The 16473-nt window shown below is 44.2% G+C and overlaps 1 protein-coding gene across 1 annotated transcript in view; it reads right to left on the bottom strand.

Moving 5' to 3' along the window:
* Positions 1 to 16473, bottom strand: part of KLHL29 (kelch like family member 29) — a 146233-nt gene that overhangs the window by 25785 nt on the left and 103975 nt on the right. Inside the window, exons 6-8 of the mRNA XM_068404314.1 lie at positions 11550 to 11748; positions 8679 to 8861; positions 5726 to 5906 (exon numbers count right to left, since the gene is read on the bottom strand). Of these exons, the coding sequence (XP_068260415.1) occupies positions 5726 to 5906; positions 8679 to 8861; positions 11550 to 11748 (563 nt within the window). The remainder of the gene's footprint in view (positions 1 to 5725; positions 5907 to 8678; positions 8862 to 11549; positions 11749 to 16473) is intronic.

Here is a 16473-nt window from a genome sequence, read left to right as displayed (position 1 = left end):
GGCTCCTCAGCTGGCTTTAACACCAGCTCTGCTCAGGAGCCAGTGGAGAGGGAACTGATTTAAAGAATAATCACTTTGATCTCTTTCCATTAGTCAAGCTTTGCATTTGATTCCCCTGTTCGAAGCCGTAGATAGAGACTTAATGGGAGCTGGCTTTGAGCCAAGCAAAGGTTTTTCTTTCCTCTCCTCCACTGCACCCTCAAGTCCCGGTGTGTCCATGCATGTCCTTGGCTATGGGCCTACCAAGTCCATCCAATTTGCTGCACTTGAAACTTCAAGGACATCTCCCTTCACGTGACTGACTCCTGGTCCCTTGCACACTACGGACTCACGTGTGGTTTTACATGGATGCCATTGCATGCCTTCCTCTGCCCTGAGGGCAGTCCATGCTCCAGACATCAGGCTTGTCAGACGTGCAGGACGTATGTGTCCCTGTCTGTCACTTCATGTGCACCGAGCACTGTTGTCTCACCTGACCCTTGTGCAATCACTATCCTCGTCTTTATGTATTATTTATACACCCATGATATGGCAAATGATCTGAACCCATCAGAAAATACAGCCCAGGCTTGAAGAGAGCACACACAGAAATAACCTTGCTGGTTTTCATAAATCTCCACTTTCATCTGTGGGCCTGATCTTGCTTCACTCATTTCATTCAACGCCTCCTTTCTTGCTCTTTCCCTACCACCTCCGCATTAACAGCAGAAAACCCTTCATTTCAAGCTGTGCCATTTGCTTCTCTACCTTCCCGACTTTTGATCTCTTCAGTACATAAAACAGTATTTTTTTTTCTCCTCAGTCTCTTAATTTATCTCCTTCTAGGTTAAACAGCCGTACGAGTATATTCATTTATTCACATTATAAAATCCTTACATCACGGTCAGTTGCTTACAGACATGCACCCTCCAGTTTCTTATACATTATTTAATTCTGTTTCCAGGAAAGCTGCGATTTAAAATAAAGCTGTACAGTGTCATATTGATCTGCTCTTCAGATGATTCACATGTTGTTTAAAATCACATTAATGGATTACTATTTTTTGCCTTTTTTTCATTTTCTTCTGACTGTTCTGAGTAGCTTAAGAAACTATCATTTGACAAAGCTATATATTTAATTTTCTTAGGACGTCAATAAAACAGTAGGTTCTGAAGCAGTTTCTAAAGCTTATAAAACTTATTCTTTACATTGAATTTTTCAGACTGTCTTCCAAGTACACACTGCCAACAGAAGTAATCTCCCAATTTTAGACCACCCTATTGTAAAAGTGCTGTCAGGTCAAGGGGATTCATCTTCTTCTGTCCTTCAAACAGATAATAACCACAAAGCACCCACACTTCCGCACTTTTAGTCACATATATTGTCTTGTCAGCATACGCACTCTTCTCGGCTCTCAAATTGCATATATTACAGGGCCCATCCATTATCTAAAAACTTAATTCATGGATTCACTTCATTTCGCTGCCTCCCAACTCAACTCATATCTCAGAAGAAGACAGAAAGTGTAATATCCTCTCGCCTAACACCTAATGACTTGCTCCCTGTCACACAGAAACTTGCCAGAGGGGCTTGATGGAGAACTGCAGTCGTGTCGTTATTTCCCTAAACACTCATTCCAAAAACATAACTCTCCCTGAACATATACCCGTGTACAGCCACAAAAATGGACTTATAACTCAGCCCCTCTGGCACATGCATATTGTTTTAAGATGAGTAACGAATGACTCCTACCCGTCTGTTTGTGATAGTCCTGTAATATTCTCCATCAAGACAGAATTTTTACTGCCTCTTCACAGATAAATGGCAGATAAAGGGTAAAAAATCACAGCCCCATTGAAGTTGATGGGAAAACACCCACTGATTTAAGTGGCACCAGAATTTCTGGTTGAGGCTGCGCCCTTCAGCATCAGTGACACAACCAAAAGCAGAGAGAGAGAAGCACAGGAGCTGATGCCATAAATCATTAGGAGCCCGATGGCCCCTACTTGCTTTAATGCTTTCTAATGGTGCAGCAGATGTATTAGGTCTAGTCAGGCGGTAGCATGTATAGCTAAAATTTCTATAGCTTTGTTTTCTAAAAAACAAAATGCAATAAAACCATCTTTGTAAGATTTTAACCGTTTAGGATGAACTATTCCAAGAATTCCAGGAAAACCAGGTGGAAACAAGAAGGAAACTGGAAGAAAATGTTATTTTCTCCATCTTCAAAGAACTGCTGTTGTGAGACACCCTGGAGTCTCCATGCTCTGGGGCTGCTAACTGGTCAGGTCAGGATAGGTCACTTTGGACTGGAGATGTGCCCTCCACCACACGAGCGAAAATGCATCAAAACCTGACCAAAGCTGGGCCTGGTCACATTTACGTTAACTCAGCAAGCAGAAAGCAAAATATGGTTGGGAAAGATAAGGTGCGTTTGCATGAGTGGAGGTGATAGATAGCCCAGCAAGGGAGGGTGTCCAGTGGGTTGTCCTTCACACTGTCCAGGACCACATCATGTGTCATGCCTGGATGAGCCCCCATACCTCCATCTGGGTGGGTAACAGGGTTATAATCTCAGATGCCTTCTTTGGGGTGAAAAACAAACCAAAACCCAAGAGCGCACAAACCTGAAATTCAGCACCGAGGGGAATGACGTTAACCTCAGAAGTAAATGTAATTTTTGGCATCACCTGACTTGGAGCACACGATCATGTAACTTTATTATAATTTTAACACAGTGCTTTTGTAAGACCTGCTGGAACGACAGAGAGGTTTCCACCCTCCTGAGAGATGGTATCTCAGTGTGCCATCCAAAGCAACGCAATATTTGAAGAGGAATGTGTAGCCCACAGAGAAATATGGTGGGAGAAGGCCAGTCGCTTGTAGCTCTTGAGGGGGGGAACAAAGAAAGAGAGGGCAAAGACAAGAAGCGAGTAAGCGCATGAGACTGCAGACAGCTGAGCAAATGAAGTGGCTTTACTTTGTACGGGTTTTTTTTGAAAGTTGCAATCCAAAACCAGAAAGCCTCATCACTTGCAAAAGTGGGTACAGTGTTCCCCAATATTTAAATTCCTGAACGCTCACACAGATTAGCTGCCTGGTCCAAATGGGAAACGCTGTTGTGTGAAAAGGCCTGACTTTGCTCAGTACAGCTATGAGGGTCAGCCTTTTCTCATCTGCATTTCTAACAGCAGACCCCTGGAACATCCTTTCTAAAATGCACAGCTTCAGCCATGCCATGCTCTCCTTCTGTCACTCCCCACTGTCATTTTAATACAAAGAATAAAAAAGAAAACATCCAAAAAACTCTCTCTTTTCTTGGTGTAAGGAGGCCATGTTACACTTTTTCTATGGCTGCGTCTCACAAGACACTTTATAGACAATAGCAGATTAATTATAACCACGGGTTTAGCAAATCCCCATGACAAGACATCCTTATTGCAGTTGAGACAGCGTGCACTGAAATGATAGAGAGGAAATCTGCTCCTTTCCCACATAAAAGTCTCTTGGTGGCCTTGTTACAACTGAAAACCAGCACGGCTGCTCTCACCGAGCCATGCAGGGTACACTGAGGGCCTGAGCATGACTTTGCAGGCTGCAATGTCATCTGTGGCAAGGGCTTGGGTGACTGAGATCAGAAGGAAGGAGAGGGGGAGACTTTGCTTGATTTGGGGTTCATTCAACTGACCAGTGGTTTGGATGCTTTGTTAAAGAGAGACCATGAGAATCAGAGAAGAGGAAGAAATGAGACTATGGGAAAAATTAAAAGAGATCATTCAATCAATGACATCTACCAAGACACCTATCTGCAATAGCATTATTTTGCTGTTGTTCTTTATCGCGAGATGGAATAAAAGACTGCATCTCTTTCCTGGGCTCGCTCCCTCCCACGTCCACAAAAACATTTCTGTTAGTTAAAAATTTACTGACTTAAATTACAGGACAAATACCTTCAGAAATCAGAAAAAAACCCTGCATAAAATGGTGAGATTTTCTTCAAAGCAAGTCCCAAGGGCAATGCCCACCTTAAGCTCAGAGTAAGGAGGGAAGCAACGCTCACATGTTGCATTCACTGCTATTATTTATCCTTCATTCTTCGCTGCCTGCATTTCCCTGACTTGCTGAAAGCATCATCACCAACGTCAGTTCTTCAGCCCGTGCCTGGGGTGGGAGCGAAGGCTACCTGCAGACCCTGTCCCACAGCACACTCCTCTCCTTTTGTCACATCCTTGTCTCCTAGGCAAAATAGCACCAAATTTGTGAACATAGAAGAACACGAAACTGTATGTGAATGGTGATCACTCAGCAGCAGATAGGATCTCCCTGGCCATGCTTACATTCCCCAAACTGGTCTATCCCATGCACTGAACTAGGCAGAAATTGTTTGGGGAAAAAAAAAAGTGATCACACGATTAAAGATTGTACCAAAAAGCAGATCTGCAGAAGGAAACTTTCTTTTTGGTATTTCCTAATTTCCTGTGTGTTTGACTTCGAAACATTCTTTAAACTTTTAATACAGGTCTTGATATTCAGTATTTATGGTATCCACTTAAATGAAAAAATATACACCCCCTGCATAAATGGAACATAAATGTTGCAGCACCAAAATCCAGAAATAATAGATTGAAAGCATCTTTAATCCTGACCTTTTGAAAAATGTTCCTTTTTTTTTTTTTTGCAAGTCTTTCTTAAGGACCTATATCCCTTTTTTGGCTCGCCTCTTAAGGCAACTTTTACTGGGAATTGTCTGCTTCAAAATGTTGCTGAGAAGTATTCAAATTCAGCACTTAAAAATGACAAAAAGAAAAAAAACCTTCCTGTTTTTGGTTGCCAGATTCACTAAGGAAAAACATTTCACAAAAAATGTATCATTCATCTATTTTCACAATGCATTTTTAAGTGTTTGGGTAGGGCCAGGGCTGTATTGATCTTTTTGGAATGGAATATTCTTATACACTGCATTTTAAAGCAGGTTTCTATTTTTTACTGAAAACATTGATATGCATATAAAATTTATGGTTTTATTGCATGTTATGGTTGACATTACATCAGTTGGTTTTGGAATTCTACTCTGTGAAATGTTTCTTTTGTGCTTTTGTTCCTTTTTTTTTAAGTTCCATGTGAGAAAAGGAAAACTTTTATAGCCGGAGTCTTCTTGAAAAGAGAAATTTCCATTCTCTCCCATCTCTATTCAGCCCCTCTCAGCCAGGAATTCAAAACTGTTTCCATTTATCAGTTGTTTTCTCAGAATGTGGCAGGTCCCAGCCCCAGGCCAAGACCACCAAAGGGAGGATCTTCCATCCAGGTCAAGGCTGAGGTGCTTTACCAGGAGACCATGTGAGAAACTTACTTTGCTGTTGCTTTTTTTGGGTATTTAAAAAAAAAATAAAAAGGATTACTGTGGTCTGTAAAGACTTTCATTAGTACTAAATTCAAAGGACGTTTATTAGCTCATTGTATAATCTGTGTAAAGTGTCCAAAGAAGCTTAATTCCTCTCTGCCCTCCCTTGAGCAAACCGACAAACAAACTGGCAGCTTTCGTCTTTGGTTTTGAAACAATGCTTTCCACTGAAGCTTTAAAAAGAAATGGAATCCTGCATAGCTTCCTCCTTTCTTAGCTGTTATAAAAGCTTATTTTAACACGTATAGCCCATTTGATGTGTCCTTTAAAAGGCAAGTGGTCCTTTAGCATAGCATGAAGAAAAAGCTCCAGCAAACAGCATGGGTTTGGATTTTTTTTTTTTACCTTTCCACATGGTCGACGTTGCCTGCCACACCGACCCCTCCAATGGTATAAATTTTCCCGTCGTACACCAGACTGTTATGTCGACACCTTGGGACTGTCATGCGGGACACGAGGTTCCAGTTATCGAGCAAGGACATGTAACACCAGACATCAGCAAGCGTGACACCCGACTCCATGCCGCCTGGCACCGACATGCGGGTGAGGGAAAGAAAAGGGGAGAATTACGTGAGATCCTGGAACGGCAGCAGCAGCTTTGCACACAGCAATCAAAGCCAGTTACAAAGTAAAAACTCTTCAAATGACATTTGACTAATTAAAATAAATCACCCTCAATACTGAGCATCTGTTCCGATGATGCATATCTGTGTCATTTATTCATGTGCCCCAAAGGCTGTTTTTTTTTTAATAAGATGACATGAAGAAATCAAGATGTCAGACTACGAGGGACATGTACATAAGGGGATAGACCCTTTTCAGTGTTCATAAATAACTTCCAGTCTATTAAATTACCAGAACACTTGCAAGAAGATGTCAAGAGGCAAAGCCTATCTTGGCTTGCGAGACACAGGCCTCTCTGAAATCTAAAATGTTTAATACAGTGATGGATTGAAGCAACACATACATGGGCAGAATAAAGTCAGAGCTTGCACTGCAGGCTTAATGCCTAATTTTCGGGACAAATTTCTTATTTATTTTCATTTGCTGATAAAGGAAAGAACCAACTGTACCACTCCTGTAAAACAATTCAAGATGTTCCAGTGAAATATTTATATTGGTCGTTTTTTAACTTCTGACTGAAGCTTCCAAAGTAGCCACTTAGTGGGTGTCTTACTATCCCCATTTTGAAGCATAAAGAGGTGAAACGATTTACTTGAGACCACACTGGGAGTCAGTGGTTGAGCCAGGAAAAGAACTAGACTCGGTTCTGTGGTTTAATGAGAAAACCAGGCTTCCTCCTTGGCATTTTGCTCTCTATACCTATGCTGTGCAGGGTGGAGTCCAGTACTTGGAGCTTGCAGGGGTTCATTCCCACTTCTGTTGGTTCCCCTTCCCTCTTCCCTGTGTCTTGTAAGTTTGAGCAAAGCAAAATATCCACCGACACTCAGCTAGGTTTCCAGCCATGCAGGACTTTCAGCTCTCCTATTGTAGACACTAAATATCATCAGGTCGCTCCTCCAGATTCAAGGGAAAGAGCTGAAATAAGCTTTGAATTTAGGACCCAATGGCTTTTGTTAGCAGGTATGGCATAGCCTAAAATGGCTCTACATATTGGAAAGTAGCTCAGCTAAGAATAACTAAAAGTCAACACCCCACAAAAGCTTCCACAGAAGGCTTTCGTTCCAGCAGCAAACCGAGCATGGGCAAAGAAACGTCAAGAAATAATTTCCAATCAATCCTTAGGGCCCCTATGCAGTATTAATGGAATTTAACACCACAGGCAGCAATTTACTGCGGAAAATGCAGTGAGGGAACTCAGCAAGGGAAAGGCAACAGCTGTAACCCCTTACTGGTACTGCCTGGTGCATCTGTGCTCCCAACTACATCCTCGGATCGCACACATCTACACCTCACAGCCCAGGATCCTCTGTTTATCATCAAACCTCCACTCAACTGCCATCAAAGGAATTGCTCTTCCCCCTCCAGCCAAGCAGAGGTACCACCATACTGCAAAAACCCAGACACTGTGATGCTACGGGCGCAGCGCAGACAGCTGCTTTGGGAGTTGAAGCCTTCTACGGAGCGTGGTCTCAGTTTCATCGACGCTAAGAAGATTACAGGTCTAGTGACTACTGTCAAAAGAAAGGTCTCAACAAGTATAAAACGTGAATGCTCCTGTAAGCAAATACTGTAAGTGCAGGTCACATATTCAGCAGTTCAGCCTGTCTGTCTCAAATTCCATAACCCACCATTTAGACTCAACTACAGCCACTATTTTAAATTGTGTTTCTATGGCAGTGAAACCTCTTTGCATGCTTGATGGTTGTCAGACCTATTTCTTCATGTTGCAACTGCAAAATACTGCTGTTGACTGCTTTGAGAGAACATTAATGCCAGAGAGAAATGGAGAATGATAAAAGCAGGGAAATCCCTCTCTCCCAGCCTCCCTCCCACTTGTCTTATTTTTTCCCCCAGGAGCAGCCCGGTAAAGCTCCCACATGCCCTTTGTCTGTATTGCCTATATTGTAAGAAGGAAACTTTTCTCCTAGCCCAGTAGATCTGGGGGATGAATGGATTGAGAGCAGCCCTGAGAAGAAGGACTGGGGCATACTGGTGGATGAAAAATTGAACATGAACTGGCAATGTGCACTTGCAGCCCAGAAAGTCAGTCTTATTCTGGGCTGCCTCAAAATAAGTGTGGCCAGCAAGTCGAGGGAGGTGGTTCTCCCCCTCTAATCTGCTCTCGTGAGACCCCACCTGGAGTACTGCATCCAGCTCTCGGGTCCCCAGCACAGACATGGACCTGTTGGAGCGGGTCAAGAGGAGAGGCACAAAAACAGTCAGAGGGCTGGAACACCTCTCCTGTGAGGACAGGCTGAGAGAGTTGGGGTTGTTCAGCCTGGAGAAGAGAAAGGCTCTGGGAAGACCTTAGTGCAGCCTTTCAACATATAAAGAGGGCTTATAAGAAAGATGGAGAGAGACTTTTTACCAGGCCCTGTAGTGAAAGCACTAGAGGTAAAGTTTTAAATTGAAAGAGGGCAGGTTTATATTGGACATATGGAAGAAATTTTTTATGATGAAGGTGGTGAGACACTGGAACAGGTTGCCCAGAGAAGTTGTGGATGCTTGATCCCTGGCAGTGCTCAAGGCCAGGCTGGATAGGGCTTTGAGCAACCTGGTCTAGTGGAAGGTGTCCCTGCCTGTGGCAGGGGGGGTTGGAACTAGATGATCTTTAAGGTCCCTTCCAACCCAAACCATTCTATGACTCTATGATTCTATGAAATCTGCTGCTTACCTGAGAGATAGATGTTGTCCCCAGCACTGACCACACTGAAAAACTCTCGATCATAGAAGGGCAGGCTGGCCAACGGGTACCACTTGTTGTTTTGAGGATTTAAGCAAGTGACTGCTGTTAAAGCACGTTGATTCATGCCAATCATCTGACGACCCCCAACTAAGACTATTACCTCGGCTACACCTAGGATTCAAGTAAGAAAAATAATATTATTAAAAAGTGATATCTCTCAACCATGCAGGAGCTTATCAAAATATACTCGGCAGTCAGGGTAATGTTAATGTATCGTATATAAATCTGTTTTAGACTGTGCAGTCAAACTAGGAAGGGTGAGAAAAAAGGGTGTGCGTGTGTGTGTGGGAGCGGTGGGTGAGGAACGACGCTATGAACATGCTTGGGAGAACTTGGGAGGGAGCACGCCATCTGCGCAAAGCTTGAAGGGGAAAGAAATAAAAAGGCAGTTCCATGTAAAGATGTCCATTGACTTCAACAGTCTTTAGTGAGACCTGCATGTAGCAAATTCCTGTTCCACTGAAGAAAATGGGAATTTTGTCAAGGATTGTGATAGCTTTGGAGTTTGGCCATTATCCAGGGAAAGTATGTTTGGACTTTAATCTAAAGAAGGTGTTCTCACACTAAAAGCTCATGTCTGGAGGAGATTTAGGCTATGGTTATGGTTCTTCATCCTGAACTTCTCTCTGCATATACTCTATTAATGTATCATTTTCTGTGGTGTTTTTTTTTGTGCTTTTCCCAGAGAAAGCAGGTTTTCCAGATGTAAATAACATGTACTCAAGCCATGGATCAGGGTCTTTGTGTACTTGGTGTTAGGAAACATGACAGAGAGAGCCCCTGCCCTAATATAGATATTAACTGAGATTCATCTGTGCTTGAACAGCTCCCCGAAGACATCATGCAGGGCGTACAGCAAGCCAAATTCTCTGTTGGTACAAACGGACAAAACTTTTGCAACCCAAACCTCAGAGTTTTTATTCTCACTTTACAGCCAGAGCTGAGTCAAATCTGATCTGAGTGTTGCTCCAGACTCAGCCCCACAGTGATGCATAGCATTTAACTCTGGGACGTTTTCTGACTCCAACCCAAGAGACAAGTGCTGGGGAGAGTTTGGATTTAGCATTTAGCAGAAGTGTTAAAAATCCTTCTGCAGCAATTATAAGCTCAAGTGCAACTTGTTGCCAGGACAGGTAGGCTCAGAAGCAGGACCACGTGGCCTCGAGTTGGAAGGAACAGCCATTTTGGGAGCTGTGCTCGTGGCCGGACCTTTTGCTGTGATGTGTTACGGTGCCCAGCCTAGAGACAAGTGTGCACAGGCCAGGGGGGTCAGAAGCTCAGAAGTGAGATTGCCAGCAAGAGAGATTAGGAGCTGCAGCGGAGAGAAATGCGTCTTCAGAGTAATGGATTACCGTCATTCCTCATTAGCGTTTTCAAAAAATATATTTGTGTCACTCAAGCAAGGTTACTCTCTTAAAAGTTATTAAGTTAAAGTGCTGTACAGTTTTAAATAAATATTTCTCAGCAACAAGAGATCATTTATTTTTGCGCCATACCGGAAAATCTAATCACCTGTGCAAGACATAACTTGATTATAATCAATGACCTCGAGAGGGCATGTGACATGCTGCAGCGAGTCCGCAAAGGGTGTTTAGAGATCCTTTGTGCCTACATGAATGCTGTTGATATGCAAAATAACATGATTCTATATAATTAGACTCTGACCTAAAAAACTATAATCACCCTCTCTTACCTCGAGAGAATCACTCTTCCCTCATCAACAAGCTTCTGGAAATGGTTCATACTACACCTACAATTTTATATACATAAAATAAGCACTTTTCAAAAATCCCTTCAAACATCACACCATTAGTCGTCTTCAATGAAAGACTTTTTAGGGTAGATTGTTATTGAAAGTCCTCTACGCTTCATCCTTCTGAAAGGTGCCTTGATGAGGCAGTCTCCAGAAGCTGCAAATGCTGCGGTTTGATATGCCATCTCCGTGCCACATTAGCATTAGTGGCAGAGACAGAAAGTTTTGCCTGGCTTTGTGATTGTACTTACGAGAGGCAGAAGTACAGCGAGCGTGTTAAAACAATTCACCTGTTCCATCTGACTCCTTCTTGGATGCGGTGTTCCTACATGGTATTTTTACCACTCTCTGTTCAAAAAATATTTAGGACATTTCTCACACCACCATGATACAGGCTGTGATGGTGAGTTGGGCACTTGTTTTTTTTCATGTATTTTTCCAACAAGGAAAATGCAGGTGTTCCTCAGGTGAGAAACTTCTTGCAGTGACACGGTTCTCCATAGCTGCTAGGTTTTTAAAAGGGAATATATCATGTATGATCCATTTGTTTTGGAGGCAGCCAACAGCCTGAACTGGTACTGTAAGACTCATGGTATGAAAATAATATATTTACATAGGGCTGTGAGAGTGAAGCTGTTTTATGAATATTAATCAGCTCCTCCCTGCAAGAGGCTGAATGGTAAAGAAGCAAATTTTTCACCTATTTTTGCAGCTAGAGAAACTGAGGCACGGAGGGCAAGGGGCTCACGTTCACGACAACGGGGGTATGTCACAGTCTCTGCCAAAACTAGCAATCCCTAAAAACTAGGCTCCTTAAAATCTAGTTTCAGGAGCGTACATCTCACAGCCATGTCTGACCATTGGGAGAGGCTCCTAAATGCTCGAGCAAAGCAGAAATGGAAAACTGAGCTTGAAATATCACCAGGCTCCAAGAAGGAGCCAAGGGAAGGAGCCGAGGTCTGTGCACCATCCCAGGGCATGTCCTGGTCATGCCTGGGAATCGCCGGACCAGGGAGCTGGTGGTGTTGAAAGAAGTTTTGCTTTACCTGCAGAGAGCCTGGGCCGGGTTCTTGGCGTCTGCATCTCTTGTCGGGCGTGCGGCAGCATGTGATAACGTTTGGCTTCGTTCACTAGATCCCGGCAAGCCTCCGAAGACTTTATCAATTCCTCGTTGTCAACAACATTTAGCAGATAGCTGGGATGGATGAAGGGGAGGCGTACCACTGCCAGCAACTCTGCGGCATACTGCGGGGTGAGAAAAAAAATAATAAGCCACTGCAGCCTTCGTGCTGGAGTTCAGCTACTTGGAATCTCCACCTCCTTCCCTGCAAAACCTCCCCTGTCACCCAACCTGGAAAGGTGATTGGCATAGATGCTCCATACAAGCCCTGCCTAGCGATCAGGTGGGGCAGAGACAACACAGCCCTCAGTGCTCCCTGATCCAGGCTGGTTTTGGTCCCAGGGGACTGGAAATACTCATCAAAAGGTGGCAACTCTTCTTATATAGCACTGTATGGTGGGATTTTAGAAATAGAAGCTCATTCTGAACTCAGGCTGAATATAACACCTTGTGCACTGGAGACACAGAGCAAGCTTCCGAGTTTTCTGAATTAACTTTGAAATGTGAGTGTGGCTGCTGCACTGTAAAAAATCCCCAAAACAAGTCTTTTCTGGCGCTATAAATGTGAAACAAAAGCTGGTAAATAGGGTGGATTTTGACAACTGCTATGGCAGAGTCTGAATAATACCAGGCAATTTGCTAAAAATCTTTTTATTAATAGGGTTTATTTGTTGGTGGAACAAATGATGTACTTCTAGAGTTTGGGGAAGTCAGACTCCAGAGGGTGCTATACAAATACTGACAGTTAAGTTTCATCTTCTAAATAAATATATTAAACCTTGGAGGGCAAAGGACATCTGAGCAAATGAAGCTGTCTGTCACTGAACATGGCTTAAAGGAGAACAAAACCCCAAGAGAGAAAACTGCAATTGAAAAACCAAGAAGTCCACCCCCAGATTATTCTTTTTATATATAATTGGTTATATCACAACACAGCACAAGAGTACAGTGAAAAGCAGAGCAATAGGAAAACGTGGCTCTTGAGAACTGCACACAAACAGGATGCAAACTAAGGGCGTGCAGCAAGAAAAGATAATCATCTGTTGTCATAAATATTCATAGAGCAGCAGCATCCAAAGATCCCAACTGGGATTGAGGCCACGATGCAAATAAATGTTCCTGAGGTCCGTGCGACTGGTCCTGAGACACGCTGGGCACCAGCAGCATCTGCTGCCCTGCAGATGCCTCTGCTCTTCCAGAAGCTACTTGGCTCTCGCTTTCTTTTTCAGCAGCATGTCTGTCCCTGCAGTGCATGAGAGCCAGGTCACAGCAGGAGCAGGGACGGGAATGGGGCAGGGGCACAGCGAGATGGGAGGGCAGGGATGTGGCCTGAGCCAGCTAATGGGCTGGCCAGGCAGGTGAGGACTCAGTGGCACCCGGGACTGCTTCCAGGGCTTCCCCTTTGCCCACCCAAATGGAAGAAGCAGGCTTCATTTAGAAGGAAAACAGAGGATTTCTCCTCCCAACAGCAATTCACACTGCCCTTGTGCCGGAGAGCCATGGTGCAAGCTCAGTCAAAGTGAGGATGTGACCACCCATGGGGAACTGAACCCCACACGGCAGTAGGGAGATGACCATGGTCTCAGGCAGGCTCCCAGCTCCCTGTTCACCAGCCCTCCTCGATACCAGGGCCAGCAATTTTCAGTACAGCCCAAAGAGTTTAGGTCTGGCCACTCTGTAGTTTGCGGATGAAAAAGAGAAGTGATGCAAAAGGCATAGAAAAATGACAGCCCTCATCTTCTGGAAAAAATCCCATGTGAGCGGCAGGTTCGTGGCTCCTCACTATTAGGTCTGGCAAGGCACAGGGCTGAACAGGGCTTGAGGTCACCTCATCAGCCTCCAAACCAGAAAAGACACTCCTCTCTCTTCCCTTGCTGAAATCCATTTCGAAGGCTCTTTCTACGAGGTAAAACGGCTGCTTCCCTTCCCCAGAGTCACAAATGTCAGGCACTTGGCTGCAGATATCTTAATGTCATTAAACGGTACCTTGTAGGAGACGGAGCAGTGGACATATGGCAGTGGGTGGCAAAGCTTTGATTTCAGGAAGTGCTTTTTTTAAGAAGGTTGGAGGCGTTTAACCTTACATGGGAGCCAAGACGATACGTGGCATCAGGACATGGGAATAAAGCGGATAGCGGGTATACAGGGGACAAGCCAGACAATCCCCACGGGGGAGGTTAATCCTCACTACAGGCTGCTCAGGAAGCAGTACAAGCTGCTAAAGGGCAGTTTAAATAAAGTTGTGAAATAAATAAGAGTGTGTACCCGAGCCAGTACCTTCCCTCGGTGCGGTGGGACATGACAGATCTGCCCCTGATGCTCCCAACACAGGTCTGCGCTGGAAGCAGCCGTAACATGAAGCAATGCAAAACACAGGCGCAAACGGTTGTGCCACTAAATTAGGACATGGGGTTCGACAGGTACCATGATATCCCAAAGTCGAGTGTGAATTAGCATTGAGAAAAGAGTTCCTGTCCAGCAAGGACGGACAATTCCCAAGGGCCTGGCGGAGTGACCGCCTCCATCTCCCACCTTTCCCAGACCAAATGGGGCAGTGCCGCCGCCTGAGCACGGCGAGCTCTCCCTCTCGCTTGCCCACCTTGCTTTAATTAGATAAGGGAGAAAATGTGATTCTGTTTCTCTTCTGGATTTCCCCCCCACCTTTCTCTCCTCTTTTGTCTGAGCTTGTGGCTTATTTTGAAGGGGAATAATAATTAGAACATGTTGCTCCCTTTCATCAGCTTGAAAGTTAATGTCACATATCAAAACCGATGTCACTTTTTACTCTTATTCTTCCCTTTGCTCAAACAGCTAGAAAAAGCCAGCTCTGTGTGTGTGTGTGTGTGTGCACGCACGACTGCGCGCAGTCGCGACTCAGGCTCGTCGCCGATAGCTTTAAGGGTACATATAACTCCAGTGTTTTTCACCAAGGGATTTGAAGACTACGTACCATCGCAGCGTCTCTGGAAGACAGGAAAGGCTTTTATAAACCAACGGCTTTTTGCACCAGCTCTTTTAAGCACTATAGTCAGGGGTGAATTTCACTTAGCCTCACTGATTTGAGAATATTCAAGTGATTTAGGCAATCAGCAGCCTTTTTCTTTTGGATTCTCCCTTATGAAGGCTTCCTAGTTCTGTTAGCTATGATTATACTAAATATCCTGTTACTATTATCCTTTTCATTTAAGACTGGAATAAGCACCGTTAAGTATTTCAACCTTCTTACCATCTGATATTTGCTCTCTATTCTCTCTTGTCTGGCCGTTGTTCCTCATACAGCTACGAAATATCTACTGCACCTACCGATGTTAGTGGTTTTTATTAAAACAGCACAATACCTGTGCAGGGCATGTTGCCAAATTCAGCAGACAACAACCTCTGGTCCCCGGAGTTGTGGTTTATGCCTGTAACTCCGGGGGCATTTTCTTCTCGCTAATTGGCTGTGGGTGCTGGCTGGACAAGTAGAAATACTTCTCAGGTCTTTGCTGTAAATCACTTATGACTACTCTACAACCTGCAGCGCACACTAGGGTGAAGCAGAGAATATTAATGTCCCTTCTGGCCTAAAACTGGGAGTTATCAACTCATAGACATGGGACACCATGCCTCAGCTCCTTGAAAATGGACACCATTATGCAAAAATCTAATGAATTTATTGCTTAAAATGCTAGGGAAGTTTTTGAGCTTCATTAGGACTGGTTTATCAGGTGACTTGAACCTCAGTGTAGCTCCCGTTGGACGAAGGGAGCTGCTCGGGTTTTGCACTGGTGGATGATCTAGTCCATAAACCCATTGCTGAGCGGTGATGCTGCCGGACACCCCCGCGGTGCCGCGCATGGCCAGGGTGACCCTGCAGGAGCCAGGGCACTGCTACCACACGAGCAAAGGCTTTGTGGACAGTCACTGGGGACATAGCAGAGTAACGACTTTTGAGAGATGCTATCTGGCCTGCTTCAAGGCACCTATTTCACTGATACCGATTTCAGTGGCTGAACAGAAAGCGGGGTCTTCAACCAGCCTGCAATCGCAAGTGTGCTTCATAAAAACAGGGAAAGAAAAATCTTAGGAGATCTTATCTTTTCTTAATTAACTACACATTTTGGGGAAGAGATTCAGCTCTAGATTCAGACACCTAAATAGGTACATACAAGCAAGTATTTACTTGTCAGCTAGACACGTGTAAACTCAAGTTATAATTAACAGCAATTTAGTCAACGCACTTAACACAGTCCACAGAGTAATCCAATCTGAGTGGCTGCATCACGCACCAGGGGAAGCAGAGAATATCAATCTCCCCTTCTGGCCTAGAACTGCAAGCCATCAGCTCCTGGGGAAGGGATCGTGTTCCTCTGACCATGCCTCAGACCATGCCACATTAATTTATCTACAACCAGATGTCAACCCAAGCTGGAGGGTGATTACTTCTTCCCTCTGGTGGGAATTTTAGTGTCCACTTGCCCTGAGCGCTGTGCTCGGAAAGTTGTGATCACACTACAAGGGAGCCTAAATGTTATCATTGGGTCAGTGTTGACTCAGAGGAATATATGATCAACATGATGTGCTATACCTTGAAGTTGACCTTGATGCCTTTCCCTAATAATCTGTTCATATGTAAGTTTTAGCCTGTAGAAGAGAAGGCTCCTGGGGGACCTTACTGTGGTCTTTCAATACTTAAAGGGGGCTTATAAGAAAGATGGGGACAGACTTTTTAATAGGACTTGTGGCAATAAGACAAGGGGTAATGGTTTTAAACTCAAAGAGGATATATTCAGACTAGATATAAGAAATTTTTTATGATGAGGGTGGTGAAACACTGGCACAGGTTGCCCCATCCCTGGAAACATTCAAGG

This window comes from Nyctibius grandis, chromosome 1 (genome assembly GCF_013368605.1).
Source record: "Nyctibius grandis isolate bNycGra1 chromosome 1, bNycGra1.pri, whole genome shotgun sequence".
Taxonomy (NCBI): Eukaryota; Metazoa; Chordata; class Aves; order Nyctibiiformes; family Nyctibiidae; genus Nyctibius; species Nyctibius grandis.
Note: the sequence above shows the minus strand (reverse complement) of the source record. Positions and strands in the feature narration are given on the sequence as shown.